Source organism: Salvelinus namaycush, chromosome 33, assembly GCF_016432855.1.
Source record: "Salvelinus namaycush isolate Seneca chromosome 33, SaNama_1.0, whole genome shotgun sequence".
NCBI lineage: Eukaryota > Metazoa > Chordata > Actinopteri > Salmoniformes > Salmonidae > Salvelinus > Salvelinus namaycush.
This window is the reverse complement of record NC_052339.1, coordinates 3,894,934-3,916,888: the sequence shown is the minus strand read 5'-3', so window position 1 is coordinate 3,916,888 and position 21,955 is coordinate 3,894,934. Positions and strand designations below refer to the sequence as shown.

The window sequence follows — 21,955 nt, the reverse complement described above, 5'->3', positions numbered from 1 at the left end:
GCGATGACTGGTGTGTTCAGGTGCTGTTTCTATCCGAACTGACATTTCCAGCAGCTACCAGGTATTTGAGAGCTCAGCTTCTTCCCATGGTTGTGTTGATAACTGAGAGCGACAACATGCAACCTTACATTATTTAGTGTGAACCTGTCTTACACAGAACAGACTATAAAGGTGCAACATACAGCCCTGCATAGACCGTACTATTACCATGTGGTCTTGCATACTACCATCCCTAACTCACTCCACACTATCACCCCTCTACACTAGTACTCTTGCCAGCCCATGACAAAAAGCGGAAGATAGGGGGAGAAGTAAGGGGTTGCACTCTCCCCAAATGTCCTCTCCTCCTTAATCATCACACACTGACCCCTACCCTGCAGGTGAAGGAAGCTTGGTGGAAATCCCTCCATCTCAGAAACACATTTACCTTTCTTGTTAAGACTATCCAGCTCAGCCAAAAGAAAGCATTGTACAGCTGCTTGGACAGCCAGACAACAGATCAGGCTCTACCTGTGGATTAATCTCTGCTTCAGATGCTGGTCTGAGATCAGTTGCCATAGACTATGATAAGCCTACCCTGCTGGGCTGTTTATTAAAGGGTTTATCATGCATGGTAAATAGAATTCTCGATATTCAGTTCTCTTCACAGAGCACTCAGTTAAGCCCATTCAGATGCATGTTATTCAATAAAATGTTCGTATAACCAACACCAATCCACCAATTCCTGCTTTCTCAGACTTTTATAGGGGGCCTAATAAAGTGCTTATATTTAAGGCCCAGCGCAGTCAAATACGTGATTTTCCTGTGTATTTATATATATTTCCACACTATGAAGTTGGATTAATACTGTGAAATTGTGAAAATGATGATGATGTTCTTTTAGTGCAAGAGCTGTTTGAAGAAAAAATTCTGCCTGTTTTGGTGGAATGGAGCTTTGGCCTTTCCATTGTGAAATCAGTTAATAGACCAATAAGAAAGAGAGTTCCAAACCTCTCTGCCAATAACAGCTAGTTTTCAGTTTTCCACTCCCAACTTAGACCACTCCCAGACAGTCCTAGCAAAATTATTGCCTGAGAAAATGTTCTTTGCTCAGAAGCTATTTTTGTTTATTTTTGACAATTTTAATTGAAAACCATCTCAGTAAGGTACTTAATTGTTACCCAGAAATCATTTGATATTGAGAGAAAACGGCTGCAGTGGACCTTTAATCTAATACACACAACACAAAAGCACAAAACATATCCCACTGAGTGATTACTACAATTCTAAGAAAAGGCTAAGAAAATCTAAAAGCCCCAATGAGTGTGTGAGACAAAGGGCAAAGATGGACATGAAAGAGCTTGAAAATGGCATGAAAGACAATGGCTGTACATAAAGAGCAGCTTAACTGCACCGGGTTTCATTAACTATAGGCCTCTTTGCTTTGTCTCAGTGCCTATTGAGCCCCTCTCCCCCCTCTCTTTCTGGCTCTACCCTCTATCCTCTACCACATGCCCCCTACCCTCTACCCCCCTGTATAAGGGTCCTTCACAGAGCAAAGGGGTGGACCTGAGATGACAGGGTCTGAGGCGTGACTAACGCAAGAGCCTGGTGTTGCCGTGTTGTGGTATGGGACCGTACCATCCCGGTCCTGTGTGGTATAGAAGACTTGTCACCACATATAGAGCAAGACAATGACCAACACCAACCACCACCCCCTCCCCGGCTCATACCACCCCTGTCATCCTCCGTCCATTCAAGGAAGCTTCTTTCAGGAGGTAATTCAGAGAGCCACTAAAGAGACTTTGATTCTGACCAGTTAGAATGTGCAGAGAGAGAGAGAGAGAGAGAGAGAGAGAGAGAGAGAGAAAAATTCCTTACTAGAAGGCTTATAAACTTCCTGCACTTCTCCTCTTTCGGACTCAACACTGTCTCCTCTTTCAGAACAGACACACAGAGCTCTTTTGTGCACCATTTTGCCAGTAAGACTTGTGTCACACAGCCCGACACTTCACCAGACAAGTCGGATAGGCTGTATTAGCCTTGAAGGTCAAATTCAGCCTTTTGAAGGTTGAGTGTGACGCTGCTAAGAAACCACTGTATAACTCTATGTCTATTCGCGTACATGCGTGGCTTGTATTTGTGTGTGTCTGTGTGTCTGAGTGTGTGAGAGGAAAGGCAGCCTGTGGTATTATGATGGATGAGAAGCAGGGTCCCCAGAGCTAGGGCCGTGGATAAATGCCTGGTTAAGTCACTCGCTACCTGAGAATCCATTCAACTCTGCACAGCACAGTGTAGAACAGTACAGCACAGCACCGTGCCTGAATCCCATACAACAGAGCTCTCCACTTTCACATGGCATTCCATACACAACCACAATCTTAGCACATTTAAATGCTTGCGCTGAGGGCTGTTAATCAGTCCGCATCGTTAGTGAGCAGATCAAGACTGACTGCAACAGCACACACTAAGTGGCCTATACAGTATCTCTCTCTGAGAGAGAACCAGAGTAAGAATTAACCCCAAAATCACCATGAAATCATACCTCTATATTCTGTACTCATCCGTGTGTGAGCGTGCCACTGGCATCACCCAGAGACGTCACATGGCGGGAATGTTTAAAAGAAATATGTTTAGCCCATGAGACCTTCTAATGTCGTCCAGATATAAGCCACTGCTCTTCTCATTTATAACTGTGAGAGGAAGTGTGTGTGTGTGTGTGTGTGTGCGTGCGTGCGGACATGTTTAACTATACTTGTGGGGATCAGAAGTCCCCACAAGAATAGTAAACAAACAGAAATGTGAACATTTATTTTGTTCCCATAAGGTCATATGCTATTTCCAGGGGGTTTAGGGTTAAGGTTAGAATTAGTGTTAGGGTTAGAATTAGGTTTAGGGTTAGGAGCTAGGGTTAGGTTTAGGGAAAATTAGATTTTGAACAGAATTGTGTGTCCCCATAAGGTTAGTTATCTTCTTTCGTATCGGTGTTGTAACGTTCGTCTTTCGGGGAGAGAGTGGACCAAGACGCAGCGGGTGATAAATACATGATGATTTAATTAGACAAGACGAACACTGACACGAAAGACACTTGATAATTTACAAAACAACAAACGACGTTAAACAGACCTGAACTTGTGAACTACATATAACGAAGAACGCACGAACAGGAAAAAACGAAACAGTACCGTGTGGTGTAACAAACACAGACACAGCAACAATCACCCACAAACAAACAGTGAGAACAGCCTACCTTAATATGGTTCTCAATCAGAGGAAACGTCAAACACCTGCCTCTAATTGAGAACCATATCAGGCAACACATTAACCCAACATAGAAACACAGAACATAGACTACCCACCCCAACTCACGCCCTGACCAACTAAACACATACAAAAACAACAGAAAACAGGTCAGGAACGTGACAGGTGTCCCGTCAACAGGACGGTTGAGCTAACGTAGCATGAGGCTGTAAGTAACAAGACAATTTCCCAGGACATAGACATATCTGATATTGCCAGAAAACTTTAATTCTTGTCATACAAAACTGTGTGTGGGTGTGTGGCTATAACCATCAAAATGGTTCCACCTCCACGATGAGTTGTACACAACAAGGTCCCAGATACCCAGTGAACTTCAGAGTGAACAGCCTTTGTTCACACACACCAACCGCACGGCTGACGTTCGTTAGGGTGTTTCATTCCTTTACTTCCTGTTTATCAATAATGTACTATCTAGGAAAGGAGAGAGGTACTACTCGCCATAAATATGGTCAGTTAATACTGTGACAAGGGAAGCGTCTCACTGGACAGCGACTCTAAAAATAATACCCTATATAGAACAGAGGCAGAGAGAGTTGCACCTGGAAAGATCTCCTCTAATGTTGCAAATCTCTCCAAGCCTTTTAGACGTTGACAGCTGGATCCCTGTCCATGTGTTTGCAAATAACTGTTGAGGTTGGAGAACTTTGCTTCATTTGAGGAAAAACGGGTGGTGGTTGGAATCATTGAGAATGTGAATTATTTTATTCCATAACCTCTTCAGAAACAGTGTGACACTTCAATCCACAGCGTACCTCTGAAAGGCCCAGATCATGAGTTTTCAAGATAGAATGTGAGCTCTTGATAATTCTAGCAATGATCTAAGTTCAGATGATCCATGTGCAGCACTAGCTGGCCAAGGAGATTCATTGGCTCCATAAACTAAGACAAAGTACCTGATATGGTGAATAGCACAGTAAAGACAACACAATGTCTGTGTGTGTGTGTGTGTGTGTGTGTGTGTGTGTGTGTGTGTGTGTGTGTGTGTGTGTGTGTGTGTGTGTGTGTGTGTGTGTGTGTGTGTGTGTGTGTGTGTGTGTGTGTGTGTGTGTGTGTGTGTGTGTGTGTGTGCGTGAATCTCAAACAATCACATACTCATAGTAGTTTTTCTCTCTCAAACACTGACACACATTCTGAAGAGCTCTCCACTAGAGCCCTTGGTGGACAGTATGGACTCATCCATCTACTAGAGCCCCTGGTGGACAATATGGACTCATCCATCTACTAGAGCCCTTGGTGGACAGTATGGACTCATCCATCTACTAGAGCACCTAGTGGACAGCATGGACTCATCCAACTCCTAGAGCCCCTGGTGGACAGTATGGACTCATCCAACTACTAGAGCCCCTGGTGGACAGTATGGACTCATCCATCTACTAGAGCCCCTGGTGGACAGTATGGACTCATCCAACTACTAGAGCCCCTGGTGGACAGTATGAATTCATCCATCTACTAGAGTCCCTGGTGGACAGTATGGACTCATCCAATTTCTAGAGCATTTTGTGGACAGTATGGACTCATCCAAATACTAGAGCCCCTGGTGGACAGCATGGACTCATCCAACTACTAGAGCCCTGTTGGACAGTATGGGCTCTTCCAATTACTAGAGCTTTTGGTGGACAGTATGCACTCATCCAACTACTAGAGCCCCTGGTGGACAGCATGGACTCATCCAATTACTAGAGCCTTTGGTGGACAGTATGGACTCATCCAACTACTAGAGCCCCTGGTGGACAGTATGGGCTCTTCCAATTACTAGAGCCTTTGGTGGACAGTATGGACTCATCCACCTACTAGAGCCCCTGGTGGACAGTATGGGCTCTTCCAATTACTAGAGCCTTTGGTGGACAGTATGGACTCATCCAACTACTAGAGCCCCTGGTGGACAGTATGGGCTCTTCCAATTACTAGAGCCCCTGGTGGACAGTATGGACTCATCCACCTACTAGAGCCCCTGGTGGACAGTATGGGCTCTTCCAATTACTAGAGCCTTTGGTGGACAGTATGCACTCATCCAACTACTAGAGCCCCTGGTGGACAGCATGGACTCATCCACCTACTAGAGCCCCTGGTGGACAGTATGGGCTCTTCCAATTACTAGAGCCTTTGGTGGACAGTATGCACTCATCCAACTACTAGAGCCCCTGGTGGACAGCATGGACTCATCCACCTACTAGAGCCCCTGGTGGACAGTATGGACTCATCGAACTACTAGAGCCCTGGTGGACAGTATGCACTCATCCAACTACTAGAGCCCCTGGTGGACAGCATGGACTCATCCACCTACTAGAGCCCCTGGTGGACAGTATGGACTCATCAAACTACTAGAGCCCTGGTGGACAGTATGGGCTCTTCCAATTACTAGAGCCTTTGGTGGACAGTATGGACTCATCCAACTACTAGAGCCCCTGGTGGACAGTATGGACTCTTCCAATTACTAGAGCCTTTGGTGGACAGTATGGACTCATCCACCTACTAGAGCCCCTGGTGGACAGTATGGGCTCTTCCAATTACTAGAGCCTTTGGTGGACAGTATGGACTCATCCAACTACTAGAGCCCCTGGTGGACAGTATGGGCTCTTCCAATTACTAGAGCCCCTGGTGGACAGTATGGACTCATCCACCTACTAGAGCCCCTGGTGGACAGTATGGGCTCTTCCAATTACTAGAGCCTTTGGTGGACAGTATGCACTCATCCAACTACTAGAGCCCCTGGTGGACAGCATGGACTCATCCACCTACTAGAGCCCCTGGTGGACAGTATGGGCTCTTCCAATTACTAGAGCCTTTGGTGGACAGTATGCACTCATCCAACTACTAGAGCCCCTGGTGGACAGCATGGACTCATCCACCTACTAGAGCCCCTGGTGGACAGTATGGGCTCTTCCAATTACTAGAGCCTTTGGTGGACAGTATGGACTCATCCAACTCCTAGAGCCCCTGGTGGACAGTATGGACTCATCCAACTACTAGAGCCCCTGGTGGACAGTATGGACTCATCCATCTACTAGAGCCCCTGGTGGACAGTATGGACTCATCCAACTACTAGAGCCCCTGGTGGACAGTATGAATTCATCCATCTACTAGAGTCCCTGGTGGACAGTATGGACTCATCCAATTTCTAGAGCATTTTGTGGACAGTATGGACTCATCCAAATACTAGAGCCCCTGGTGGACAGCATGGACTCATCCAACTACTAGAGCCCTGTTGGACAGTATGGGCTCTTCCAATTACTAGAGCTTTTGGTGGACAGTATGCACTCATCCAACTACTAGAGCCCCTGGTGGACAGCATGGACTCATCCAATTACTAGAGCCTTTGGTGGACAGTATGGACTCATCCAACTACTAGAGCCCCTGGTGGACAGTATGGGCTCTTCCAATTACTAGAGCCTTTGGTGGACAGTATGGACTCATCCACCTACTAGAGCCCCTGGTGGACAGTATGGGCTCTTCCAATTACTAGAGCCTTTGGTGGACAGTATGGACTCATCCAACTACTAGAGCCCCTGGTGGACAGTATGGGCTCTTCCAATTACTAGAGCCCCTGGTGGACAGTATGGACTCATCCACCTACTAGAGCCCCTGGTGGACAGTATGGGCTCTTCCAATTACTAGAGCCTTTGGTGGACAGTATGCACTCATCCAACTACTAGAGCCCCTGGTGGACAGCATGGACTCATCCACCTACTAGAGCCCCTGGTGGACAGTATGGGCTCTTCCAATTACTAGAGCCTTTGGTGGACAGTATGCACTCATCCAACTACTAGAGCCCCTGGTGGACAGCATGGACTCATCCACCTACTAGAGCCCCTGGTGGACAGTATGGACTCATCGAACTACTAGAGCCCTGGTGGACAGTATGCACTCATCCAACTACTAGAGCCCCTGGTGGACAGCATGGACTCATCCACCTACTAGAGCCCCTGGTGGACAGTATGGACTCATCAAACTACTAGAGCCCTGGTGGACAGTATGGGCTCTTCCAATTACTAGAGCCTTTGGTGGACAGTATGGACTCATCCAACTACTAGAGCCCCTGGTGGACAGTATGGACTCTTCCAATTACTAGAGCCTTTGGTGGACAGTATGGACTCATCCACCTACTAGAGCCCCTGGTGGACAGTATGGGCTCTTCCAATTACTAGAGCCTTTGGTGGACAGTATGGACTCATCCAACTACTAGAGCCCCTGGTGGACAGTATGGGCTCTTCCAATTACTAGAGCCCCTGGTGGACAGTATGGACTCATCCACCTACTAGAGCCCCTGGTGGACAGTATGGGCTCTTCCAATTACTAGAGCCTTTGGTGGACAGTATGCACTCATCCAACTACTAGAGCCCCTGGTGGACAGCATGGACTCATCCACCTACTAGAGCCCCTGGTGGACAGTATGGGCTCTTCCAATTACTAGAGCCTTTGGTGGACAGTATGCACTCATCCAACTACTAGAGCCCCTGGTGGACAGCATGGACTCATCCACCTACTAGAGCCCCTGGTGGACAGTATGGGCTCTTCCAATTACTAGAGCCTTTGGTGGACAGTATGCACTCATCGAACTACTAGAGCCCTGCTGGACAGTATGGACTCAACATCTACCTTTGGGCCCTGGTCAAAAAAAGTGTGTAGGGAATAGGATGTCATTTGGAATGCAGGCATCAACTGTAGACACCTTGCAGAAGTGTGTGGATCATCAATGTTCCTCCCTCACTTTAAAGACTTGCACCTCCTTCAGGAATACAATACTTGAGCTATTGTTATTTTTTCTAAAATGATGGGTTACTGATTGAAAGTGTGTGGTTGTTGAACTTTGAGGAAGTGGAGACTGACAGACTGGTACAGGTTGTTCTACACTTTTTTTTAAAAGTACTGTGGTTTTTACAGTAACTTACTGGCAGCCAGTTACCTGTAAATTACTGTAATAAAGGGTACAGTCTTAAGACTGGTTCCAGATCAGATAAAGCAAGGCCCTGGTAGACAGCACACGCACTGACAGAGGGACAAACTCAATCAGATGGTTGAAGGGGCACACCACTGCCAAAATCATATCTTTGTTCTTTCCTATCATGGAGAAAATCGTATTTCTTAAAGAATGTTCATAGTTGGGTCAAAGAGTACAGACTGTTTGATTTATAGGATGCAACAGCTAAGTCAAAACGCAAAACATTATATTTTTCCTTTGATTATCAAAACTCCTAACCCACAGCCATGTTCATCAAGTCGTTCATGATTCACCAAATCCCAACTAATTTATTTAAAACATTGAATGTGATAAAAACGAGAGAAAAAAACACATTCAACACCTCTTACAATATGCCCTTATAAAAGCGTGATAACATGTTGGGACACAGACTGTTTTATACACATGTTTATAGTAAGGATAATAAATGAGCTGACATAGCCTATCATATAGTCTCCGACATAGGGTGGATCGATTGCTGAAATAAAAATAGCGGAGAACAATAGCCGTGCGTGCACACATCCAAAACCAGCAGCCTTCAAATCCCCCTCACAAGCGCGGACGCGCGCAGTACACGCACGCACGCACACACACACACCACGAACCTCAGCAACCCTCACCCACGAGCGCACAAACCGTTATAAACACAATATCATAGCAATAATGAAAACCATGTAGCATGTAGTTGGTATTTAGTCACGATACAAATTCTTCTTTGACAGTTATAAAGGCAGTAAAAGATACTGGTAAATACGTCTACAACAAACCTTGTTTCATTATTGTACACCATGAAAGTGATTGCAGCATTGCACCGTATTACACCAAACCACACTTAATATGAAATAAAGCACTGTAAACGTTTCTCTGTACAAGTCATCATTCATGGTGTTTTAGTTTGTGATCATTAAATGTGGAGAGATCTTCATGGTGCAAATATACGAGGTAGTATGGGGTCTTACCGTTTGTCGGGTCCTGTCCGGGCTCTTGAAACGCATTTCCAAGAGACAGGAAAACTAAAACAACTCCAACAACAAGGTCGAATGTCTTCACACCTGCCATATCCAGGATCCACGATTGATTGCACTGCTCCTCTTTATAGAATCTTTATTTTTTCATTCCCCCAAAATCGTAGGGGACTTAAATAGACTACACTCCGTAACTCTTCTCGACTGTAGTCTGCAAGACAGCCTTTTGCAGAGCTAAACCTGTCTGCGCTGTTCGTTGGTTTGCAGACGCGGAATATGATGTGTGGTGTTTTGTTTGTGTGTGTGTGTGCGTGCGTGCGTGCGTGAATGAGTGAAGATATGCGTGAATGCGCGCATACGCTCATCGGTCCAAGAAGGTCCCGGGCCACCACCAAAAAAGCAACACGGTTCAGAATATCGGGGTCATCCCAGCTCCACACGCATAGGTCTCATTCCTACCCGGGAAAGAAGCGGTGCAATGTGAGTTGGGTTCTCAGAGAGGACTCCTTCGTCACCAATCCAACACCACCAATAGTACTTAGCTTTTTACAGTCAGTGCAAACCACCAGTCTGCAACAATACCGTGTCAGATGCAACTGGAATATGCTATCTACCCGTAACTAACTGGATAATAATGGACTTTTCTGTGACACAAGACAGACAAGAACTTATTACACTGAGACATTTTTTTTTTTTTAAATCAACCATGACATCTTTGTTGAAAACACCCTATCCTATACAGTATTCAGACCCCTTGATTTTTGCCACATTTTATTATGTTACAGCCTTGTTCTAAAATGTATTAAATCGTTTTTGTTTTTTTTCACTCATCAATCTACACACAATACCCCATAATGACAAAGCAAAAACAGGTACATTTTTTTGGTGAAAATGTATTGAAAATAAAAAACTTAAATATCACATTTACATAAGTATTCAGACCCTTTACTCAGTACTTTGTTGAAGAACCTTTGGCTGCGACTACAGCCTCGAGTCTTCTTGGGTATGACGCTACAAGCTTGGCACACCTGTATTTGGGGAGTTTCCCCCATTCCTCTCTGGAGATCCTCTCAAGCTCTGTCAGGTTGGATGGGGAGCGTTGGTGCACAATTATCTTCAAATCTTTTCTGGTTCAAGTCCTGGCTCTGGCTGGGCCACTCAAGGACATTCAGAGACTTGTCAACACTCCTGCATTGTCTTGGTTGTGTGATTCGGGTCGTTGTCCTGTTGGAAGGTGAACCTGGAGCAGATTTCCATCAAGGATCTCTCTGTACTTTGCTCTGTTCATCTTTGCTTCAATCCTGACTAGTCTCCCAGTCCCTGCCACTGATGCTACCACCACCATGCTTTACCGTAGGGATGGTGCCAGGTTTCCTCCAGACGTGACGCTTTGCATTCAGGCCAAAGAGTTCAATCTTGATTTCATCAGACCAGAGAATCTTGTTTTGCATGGTCTGAGAGTGTCTTTTGGCAAACTCCAAGCAGGCTGTCATGTGCCTTTTACGGAGGAGTGGCTTCCGTCTGGCCACTCTACTATAAAGGGCTGACTGGTGGAGTACTGCAGAGATAGTTGTCAGTCTGGAAGGATCTCCAATCTCAACAGAGGAACTCTAGAGCTCTGTCAATGTGACCATCGATTTCTTGGTCACCTCCCTGACCAAGATCCATCTCCCGTGATTGTTCAGGTTGGTCGGCCAGTTTTGCTAGTTCCAAACTTCTTCAATTTAAGAATGATGGAGGCCACTGTGTTCTTGGGGACCTTCAATGCTGTAGGCATTTTTTTGTTACCCTTCCCCAGATCTGTGCCTCGACACAATCCTGTCTCTGAGCTCTATGGACATTTAATTCGACCTCATGGCTTGGTTTTTGCTCTGACATGCACTGTAAACTGTGGGACCTTATATACACAGGTGTGTGCCTTTCCAAATCATCTTTTCAAATTCAATTGAATTTACCACAGATGGACTCCAATCAAGTTGTAGAAACATCTCAAGGATGATCAATGGAAATAGGATGCACCTGAGCTCAATTTCGAGTCTCATAGCACAGGGTCTGAATACTCATCCATCTATTTTTTATTTGTAATAAAAAAAAAAATTAACACGTTTTTCACTTTTTCTTTATGGGGTATTGTGTGTAGATTGATGAGGGGGGGGAGGGGGAAATGTAATCAATTTTAGAATACAGCTGTAACATAACAAAATGTGGTGAAAGTCAAGGGGTCTGAATATTTTCAGAATGCACTGTATGTAGTCTATGCAGCCCATAGTGCATGGACGCTAGATCTGCACAATTGTCTAGGCTTGATGTGCATCCCTGGTAATACACTCGTGTCCCCCGTGAACCCGCTCATACATAAAGCATCATCCATTCAGGCCGCAAGGGCATCATTTTCTTCATTAACCTCTAATTCCTCCCAAACCCGGATCCGGGAGCACCCCCATCAGTAAAAAAGCTGACTAGCATAGCCTAGCATAGCGTCACAAGTAAATACTAGCATCTAAATATCATTAAATCACAAGTCCAAGACACCAGATGAAAGATACACATCTTGTGAATCCAGCCATCATTTCTGATTTTTAAAATGTTTTACAGGGAAGACACAATATGTAAATTTATTAGCTAACCACGTTAGCAAAAGACACCACTTTTTTTACTCCACCATTTTTTTACTCCATCAGTAGCTATCACAAATTCGACCAAATAAAGATATAAATAGCCACTAACCAAGAAACAACTTCATCAGATGACAGTCTGATAACATATTTATTGTATAGCATATGTTTTGTTAGAAAAATGTGCATATTTCAGGTATAAATCATAGTTTACCATTGCAGCCACCATCACAACTCTCACCAAAGCGACTAAAATAACTACAGAGAGCAACGTGAATTACCTAAATACTCATCATAAAACATTTCTGAAAAATACACAGCGTACAGCAAATGAAAGACACAGATCTTGTGAATCCAGCCAATATTTCAGATTTTTTAAGTGTTTTACAGCGAAAACACAATATAGCATTATATTAGCTTACCACAATAGCAAACCACACAACAGCATTGATTCAAGCCAAAAATAGCGATAACGTATAACCCAGCAAAAGATATTAATATTTTCACTGACCTGCTCAGAATTCTTCAGATGACAGTCCTATAACATCATATTACACAATGCATATAGAGTTTGTTCGAAAATGTGCATATTTAGCGGCACAAATCGTGGTTCTACAATGAGAAAAGTAGCCAAGCTGCAAAGAAAATGTCAGGAGAAATCTTGGGAAAGGCACCTATTCTAATCGATAAGTAATCATAAACTTGACTAAAAAATACAGATTGGACAGCAAATGAAAGATAAATTAGTTCTTAATGCAATCGCTGTGTTAGATTTTTAAAATTAACGTTACTGCTACATACAGCGTGCGCTAAAGCGAGACCGCACCGAAATTCATGGCGGAATTATTGTTCAACGTTTCTCAACATAAATACGAATTTACAGCATAAAGACTTCTTACTATTTGACGAGCTTCCATCAGAATCTTGGGCAAGGTGTCCTTTCTCCAGAACAATCGTCTTTTGGTTGAAAGATGTCCTCTTCTCCTGTCGAAATAGCAGCTAACGCTAGCTATGTGCCGGAAAGGTGTCCAACTCCTGATAGCGCGTCACAAAGAAATTCCAGAAAATCGCAATAAACTGATATAAACTGCTATAAGTCGGTTTAAATTAACTACCTTATGAAGTTAAGACAAAAATCAAATTAAATCAGAGCCGGAGATATAGAACTGCTAAAACGAAAGCTTTTCAGGACGCCATTGTGATATCCCTGCTGCGCCAGGCGCCCCGTTGAAAAGGTGGGACCTTCCGTTCCACGGTCTTATATAGGGCCCCAGATGGTGCAATCCACTCCAGTTCAAATTCTCACCGCTTACTGACATCTAGAGGAAGGCGTATGCAGTGCATGTAGCCCCATAGCTTACATGGGAATTTATAAACTGACCCCAGAACAGAGACCTCAATTTCAGAAATCTCACTCCTTGACAGGAAGTGTGCTGCAGAATGAGTTCTGTTTCACTCAGAGAAATAATTCAAACGGTTTTAGAAACTAGAGAGTGTTTTCTATCCAATAGTAATAATAATATGCATATTGTACGAGCAAGAATTGAGTACGAGGCAGTTTAATTTGGGAACAAATTTTTACAAAGTTGAAATGGCGCCCCCCTATTGCCAAGAGGTTCTATCTTTAATGGTGAGAAGGCGCAAAAACATTTTACATTTTCATATTTAGGATGTTGCTCACCGTGTTCAGCCAAGAGGCACATGCATAGATAGGGATCTACCTGGGCAGAGCACATGCCCCTTTGTCCTTCCAGTTTCCACAGTGCCCCTTACAAAAAAGTCCTGCAGGATATCCCACAGGATTTTCGGGGCCTCTTTCCTGTAGGACCCTGTAGGAATCATGCAGGTAGTCCTTCAGGAAAACAACCCTGCAGGAATCCTGCAGATAGTTCTCAAATAAATCCTGCAGTATTTCTTCCTGAAGACGACCTGCAGGAATTGTCCTACACCAAATTGTCCCCAAGGTTCTGTTGGTAAGATTCTTACAGGTAATTCCACAAGATTTCCAGGGCCATTTTCCTGCAGGATAACCTGCTGGATTCCTTTCTCATCCTTCAGAGAATTTAATGTCGTAAAATCCACATTCTTTCAAAAGAATGGACGGATTGCACAAGATATCAGATTGAATGGCAATTGTATTATCCAATGAAGCAACAGCTAACGTGTTTGATTGTCGATTTCACCAGCACTGCATAAAATATGATTCCTAGGAGAAAGAAAACATGAGATTTTGAATAAATATGTAAAAGCATATTTGTAACAGGAGTGAGAGTAGTGGTGACATCACATGAACAGCTTATGTGTATTGGTGTGAAGGGAAACGGATGTCTGCAATGGTAAACTTGGTGATAGTTGATTTTAATATGGCTGGTACACCAACAACATCTGTGAGTATGCGTGTATGTTAGGCTTTGTTTTAAAAGGAGAAATGAGAGGCTGAAATTGTGTTATGATGTTACCTTCGCTTGCATGGCTGTCCAGTGCGCCTTCTGTGGTAGTCAGTCTCACTGTTGTTTACACACTCTGTCTTAACTGGGGAGGAGAGGAGCGAGATGAGAGTGGCAGAGTTCCGAGTATAACTTCAGAACATCTGAGTGTTACATGAAAAACAGCAACGAAATAGTGCTAATTATATATTGTAGTAGTAAAAGACAACCTACTCACCTTTAACTAGTAGACCACTGGACTAATGTAGCTGCAAATGAGACAAAGAATCAGACACAGATTAATTAGTAAATGTATTGTTTTCTAATGCACTTACCAACTATGATGTGGTGTGGTGGCCTTCTACTAAACTGTTAGAAACACAAGGTAAAGAATTAAAGTGAAATGCTAGGTGTGTGTGAAATGCTAGGTGTGTGTTTTCTGTGTTCCCTGTAGTCTAAGCTGTGAGGGAAAAGAAGAGAACTCACATGGTGGTGGGAAAACTGTCCAAGCAAAAAGTTCCAAAAGTCCATTAACTTCTGAATTATTTGCGGACTGAAGTCCCTGCTTTGGAGAAAATGTTCCAGAGGAATAAGGAATAACTTTGTGAAAATGTAAGTATTAGGTTTATTTATTCACCAAATTATGTTAAAATGTTCTACAAAATACTTTAATATGAATTTTGAATACAAATGTTGAGTCACTGCTGTTTTGCAGCCCGGTAACCGTGCTAAGTTAGCTTGTCGGACGCGATGGCTAGCTAGCAGGCGATCTCGCCCTGGTTATCAGCTGTTTAGGGATGACAAACTAAACAAACTAATCGTAAAGCGGTGTCAATTGTGAAGACCCGGACAGTTTTTTTTATCCTGAATTGGTGAACTTACTAACCAGCTAACGAGAAATGTACATGTACATGTAGCAAATTGTTTTTTCCCCATTTGTTTTCAGGAAACAGATGGCAGCTGATGTGTTCATTTCACTCCATGGCATTGGCTTGGCAGGACAAAATAGTCGTGGCTGACTGGTTTGGAGGTAAGACATTTTAACAACATCTGGTTAAAAACATAGGAAATATGTTCATACACAGATACAGGAAAACCAATAAAAGGGTTCATATGTATAAAACATGTCAAGTATTGATGTCTCCCCATGGTTCTGGTTAATGCTTAGGCATCAGGGGACTGCAGTTCATCTGTCTAATCACCTGCACACAGAGAGAAAGGCATGCTAGTGTTTATTTTGTATCCAATGCATTTAGCTTTCATTAGGATGAAGTAGTTTAGGCCTTCTAATCACGTTGTATTGCATCCTATCGCTGTAAGGATCGACGCTGGAGATGAGAACATAGAACAGGACAGCGTCTGGACATGAACACATAACGACATTAATGCTGACACAGGGAACAAACGGAGGAGCACACAGATATAGAGGGGGTAATCAACAAGGTAATGGAGTCCAGGTGAGTCCAATATAGCGCAGTTGCGCGTAATGATGGTGACAGGCGTGCGTAATGAAGGGCAGCCTGGTGCCCTCAAGCAGGGAGCTGGACAAGCTGGCTGAGGCGTAGAAGCCCGACGAGCCGGCAGAGGCGTTAGAGCCCGGTGAGCCCGCTGAGGCATGGGAACTTGACGATCCCACTGAGGCGTGGGAGCCTGATGGGCCGGCTGAAGCATGACGTGGGGTGGGCACCTGCCGAGCCCACCGAGGAAAGAAGACCTCTCGAGCCTGCTAACACAGGCAACAAACGGAGGAGCACACAGATATAGAGGGGGTAATCAACAAGGTAATGGAGTCCACGTGAGTCCAATATAGCACAGCTGCGCGTAATGATGGTGACAGGTGTGCATAATGAAGGGCAGCCTGGCGCCCTCAAGCGCCAGAGGGGGAGAGAGGGAGCAGGCGTGATAATCACCTATCATTTAGTTATCAATGGATAAGGTGAATATAAAACCAAGCTATAGCGAACATCAGTATCATTCAATAATATGCATGGGTGTTATAGTTGTATGAATTTTTCACAATGCAAGCCTGCTCATTGGAAATGAAACACCAGCAGTCCTAATGCAATGCAATATTAGCTTCACAGTGAAACACTACTATTCTGGATATTTATCATTCTTAAACATTAAGCAAAATTGCTAATTTTGACATTTCAAATATTTTTTTCACTTCAGCCTCTGTACAATGCATGAAAGCTTACCTGTCATACGTCCACAACAATGTAGCAGCAGACCAAGCAATTTGCGAGAGGAGGACCCCACGTATAATGATTCTAGTCGTGTCAGCTTAATTCACTAACAGGTACTGTGAAAAACGATTCTGTTACTTATTTACTTGTTATTCATGTTAAATATTTCCATTCTGGGATAGTTGTTCACTGAATTGCTAGCACTAAATCAAATCTAGTTGCTCACACTGCTACATTGGCTACAATGTAAACAGACGTAGCTTGCTAGCATAAAAGCTAGCTTTGTTGACACCGGCTGCGTGATTACGCAGTTTCCTATTTAGGTAAAAGGTCTATTTAAGTACTGTACGTTTCAAATTTAGCGGTATGCTCTCTGAGGTGTTCTTGGAATATCACCCTTGAAAGAACGGGAGAACGCAAGTATGCAATTTGGAACACAGCCGATGTTTTAAAACCCTCTTTATTATTCAAATGCAATCACTTCCTTATTTACATGACAGGTTATGTGTATCAATGCGAGACCCAGATGCAGACACAGGAGGCAGATGGTTGGAGTCTTACAATGTTTATTCATCCAAAGGGGTAGGCAAGAGAGTGGTCGTGGACAAGCAAAAAGGTCAAAACCAGATCAGAGTCCAGGAGGTACAAAGTGGCAGACAGGCTCGTGGTCAAGGCAGGCAGAATGGTCAGGCAGGCGGGTACAAAGTCCAGAAACAGGCAAGGGTCAAAACCGGGAGGACTACTAAAAGGAGAATGCAAAAAGCAGGAGAAGGGCCTCCCGGGGTGCACAGTGGTCTAAGGCACTGCATCGCAGTGCTAGCTGTGCCACCAGAGATTCTGGGTTCGAGTCCAGGCTCTGTCACAGCTGGCAACGTCCGGAAGGCCCCATGTATGGGATCGTTTAAAACACGTGTTTTTTTTTTTTAAATAGCTATCTATATACCAAATGATGTGCCCTCACCTCCAAACACACTTTATCTTCTCCTTCAGCAGTTTGACTATCCGATATGGCCCTAGGAATATCAAAATCCTGCAGGATTTGGTTCTGCAGGATTTGTGCTGGGATTTACTTAGTCCTGCAGGAATATCAAAATCCTGCAGGTTTCGGTCCAGCAGGATTCCTACAGGAATTGTCATGATTGTGCAGGATTTTCTTACATTTCTGCAGGACAAGTCATACTCTTGCAGGATTCCTGCAGGAGCATCAGGGACTTTTCCTGCAGTATTTTGTCAATCCTTCAGGATTCCTGCAGGACACTTGCACAACTCCTTCACAAAAGGTTGAATTCTTGCAGGAAATGGTTGGATTCCTGTAGGACTTTTTTTATTAAGGGCCCTATTGGAAGGTGGTATAATTTCCCCTAAAATGATTTTTTTTTGTACCCTAGAAATGTTTTGTCATTGTTATTTGGAACCTAAAGTCATTGTGAAGTCTGCCAACCATGTCCATTGGTTGCACCTGTTGATCGTCCTTGTATGGATGTTGCACCTTTTTCCCAGTCTGCCCTGTATGGAGATTGGGCATGCCCTGGCTTGAGAGATGTGGCCACCTGTCGAGTGTGTCGCTAGCAACCTAGTTAAAATAACAGTACCGCCACAGCAGCATAACCTTTAATTAACACTTGACAACACTTGATTTAAACTACATCATCATCAATATCAAAGATTTTTTATAACTAATAGATCATGATAGATCACAGCCTGTCGTTTCCAATGGGACCTAATCAATCATAGTGGGCAGAACCAGCAAGGAGGTGAGCAGAGCCAAGCACGAGCTAGCGTGAGCCTATTGGAGCGTTCTAGCATGTATTTGCATATTTCCGCAAGGAAACGCCTACTCTGTGATGTACAATAACGCAATTCGCCCTAGCACTCCTTCAAAACAAAGCAATTTTTTGAAACTTTGGCAAAGGATGAATTCTATAACATATTCTAGTTTGGGAAACAATCAACTGTATTGAGATGAAATGTTTAATTATTGAGAAAATTAGCAGAATGTGCCAAAATCCATCTCGCTCCATCTTCTCCCACTACCAGCCACCATATTTGGTAGTGAGTGGAAATGCCAACCGGATACTTCACATTTATACATCCAGTGAAATATCTGTCTCATTGTTCTATCAAGTCAATATTCAGTCTGGTTGGCTGATATGAGCAGCAGAAAGAGGCAGAATGACCTAGAGGTGACTCACAATCAGTAAATGAAATCAAGCTAGCTAAACAACAGATGTACATCAATCATCAACATCAATGATCAGCTGATTGCCCACCCTCTTTTCCCAATGTCAATCATGTCTTTAGGGGGCACTGTAACGAGCTTACTTACAATTTGTGACGATGAGTTAGTGTGTTGTTACATAAATAAATAGACCTATGACAAAAAAATGATAGATGCATTTGGTATGTTATGAATTTCAAAATATGAATTCTTATAGTACTTTTTTTAAGGAGGTGGCATTTTTTAATTGTGAGCACCTACCCCCTGAAAGGTCTGTGAACAGCCTTGGTGTGCAACATCCTAAGTTGTCAGACAATTTGAAAATGCTGGTATACGCATATTTTCCCAGTTTTTTCCCCCCGACTTCTCGCCATTAAAGCTAGTTAAGGAGGGAAATGATGTCTTTGCAGCCTGAATGGAGGATGCTTTATGTAGCCTACGAGTCGGTCCACTGGGGACAGGAGTGTATTACCAGGAATGTACATCAAGCCTAGAGCCTTGTGCAGATCTAGCTCCCATGCTATCATACTGTATATATACTACATCCCATTGGGCACACACTGGTTGAATCAACAAGTAGAAGAAAGCCTGTAATGTCTGAGGCACACTGATCTTCTGTAATTTGTCAGCACTTGATGTTCAAATATAATGCATTGAAACACCTTGTATTGTGATGAAGAAATGCCATCAGAGCTTTTTCAGCAAACAAATAAACCTTTATTTGTGCTATTGAAATTGAACCGCGTTACAAAAGTGTCTGCTGAGAACAGACATGTAAAAGTGTCTACAAAACAAACGTTAAGTGTCAGAGTGTAGTTACAGATCTTTCTGATTCGAAATGTTTCTGAACAATAGTACAACAGTGTCTGCTATGAACAGACACGCAAACAACAAAAGGGTCAAATATAAAATGTCAAGAGTGTAGATACAAATATTTATGAGCAATATAAATATTTCGGAACAATAGTAAAATGAACAGACATGTAAATAACAAGTGTCCAAGGAATAAAATGAGTGTCTAGTGTCTGACTCCTGAGATGTCTGAACAACAACAGAACAAGTTGTTCATTTCACTATGGTCCCAGTCTTTCGGTCCATGTCCTCTTCTTGAAGTATGCATCTCTTTTCTCACTTCTTCTCACACCCCTGCTGCTACTGCTGCTGCTCTGTGGCATCGGCGAGGAGCAAGCCAGTGGAGTAGGTCCTGGAGGTGGCTCAAGATAAAGCTTCTCAGGTCCTGCATGGAGATTGTTTCTAATTCTGCAGTACAACTCAGTGCGGGATATGTGCTGGGGGCCAATCACCAGTCAGTAGTGCTTGGGGCTGGTGAACAGGTAATGCTGGCCCGCAGAGAACAAAACCAGGCGCTGTCTCCATTCACTGGTGTTTGTGCCTTGAAATTAAAAAAGTAGAGGGCTAATTAGTACACATATCCAAAACATTAATGAACATCAAATATCATTAACCGAGACTACAATAGACTATGTAATGTTGCAAACAAATGAGCTTAGCTACTCAACTCTGCTCAAACGTTTGAAACATTTTGACTAGCTGGACCTTGTTATCAAACTTTGACTTTGATGTTACCAATGTGGGAGCTTATGATTTTCTTTCTATGACAAAATTATGTTTGATCAAAAGTTGTAAAGAGTTCAGTTGGTTGGCTTGCTTTCCCTGCACGACTATGCTGCTAGGCCAGCAAGCCACTAGCTAGCCTAGTAGCTGGCGCTAGCTGGCTAGCTGTTGCTAGCAAAACTTGGCTACTCTTTTCGTCGACTACAATAGAAAATAAAACAACAAACCCCATCCTTTGGTGAAGACAGCGTGTCGCTTTCAGTCTTCCAATGCTTCACGTGCTGAACAAGCCAGCAGCAACATTTCTTGAGTAGCCTTTCCACCGGCATGTCCACTGCGGCCCTTGTTTCTTTTCTTTGCCTTGACGAACTTGTCACAAACCCTACCCCACACGAACCTGGACCCCAGCGTCTCCACAATCTCCCTCAATGAATTGGAATTCATATGCTGGTCTTTATATAATGCATAGCTAGTGAAGGTACTTTTGTACCTCCTCGGTCAATCGATGCTCGAAGTTGTTGTTCGCCATGTTGAATCCACAGTTTCAGGCTGAATCGACAAGAAGCAGAACTCGTGTCACCCCTACAGTTGACCAATCATGGACGAATGGGTGTAGACTTCGGCTTCCAAACATTAAAAAAAAAATGGTATGCCCAAACATCCGATAAAACCCTAACCAAACTCCAAAAATGAACAAAAACGTCACATAATGTCGTCCTAATATATGCACAAACTGTACCAAACTGTTTTGGTTGGGTAGCATGCAGCCGCCTTTACCCCTATTGCTTCGCCTCGTCCTCTCTGATTGATGTCTGTGCCCAGTGAGATGTGCTTGGGTGGAAGAAGAAGATGGCGGAAACTGAGATTTGAGTGGGTTACAGTGGCGAGGAAAACGAGTCTAGTGGTTGCCTATTTTCCAACACAGCTTTACTTCTCTCGCTTCCCGTTTTTAATCGGAGTGAGGGTTTTGGATCAATGCCACTTGGGAAAACCGTTTAACGTCTCCAGGAAAATCTGGAATGTGTTGGAGGAAACTTGTGGAGTCGGTGAGAGTCACAAGAAGTGGTCTTATTTGAATGTTTTGTGTGACTGCAGAAGAAGCGTGTTTTAAGACTCAAAAGGATATCGGAATGGAATGTTTCCTGTATGGATTTTCGTAGCAGGGCGCCTATCAAGGGGGTTATTTCCGGGTTGGCGCAAAAAATAAAAGGCAGAGGATATAACTGAAGACATCGATGGAGTGGTTGGTGCATGTCGACTCTGTATGCTGGATGGAGAAAAGAAATTCACTTCATCCATGCTACTGTTCTTTGATGAAGAGTCTCTCCCTTCTCATATAAAGTTAGGATTCATGACATACCCTGTAAGAGCTTTTGTGCATAAGCCCCTTCAGTGTCATAAATGGAAAATATTTGGTCATGTGCCAAGTGTGTGCAGAAGGGAAGTGTATCGTATGCTAGATGAAGGGAAACACTGCAACTGTGGAGGTGAACATACGCCTGAATTCATGGAGTGCCCTGTTAGGGTGAAGGAGAATGAGGTGGCAAGGGTAGGGAGTGTCTAGTGTGTCTCCTATCTGACGACGGTGAGAAGACTGGAAGGAACGATTGGCGGGGAAGAAGCAATGGTAGCAGAGCCACCATGACCAGTGAAGCTTTCTCATCAACTGAGGATAGTGAAATGCTATATGTTAAAAAGGTGGACTTTGTATTA

General features: G+C 43.6%; 1 protein-coding gene across 1 annotated transcript in view; it reads right to left on the bottom strand.

The window, feature by feature from the left end:
* Positions 1 to 9,648, bottom strand: part of LOC120028163 (plexin domain-containing protein 2-like) — a 173,867-nt gene extending 164,219 nt beyond the window's left edge. Inside the window, exon 1 of the mRNA XM_038973367.1 lies at positions 9,217 to 9,648. Within this exon, the coding sequence (XP_038829295.1) occupies positions 9,217 to 9,316 (100 nt within the window). The 5' untranslated portion in view covers positions 9,317 to 9,648. The remainder of the gene's footprint in view (positions 1 to 9,216) is intronic.
* Positions 9,649 to 21,955: the final 12,307 nt, after the last annotated feature.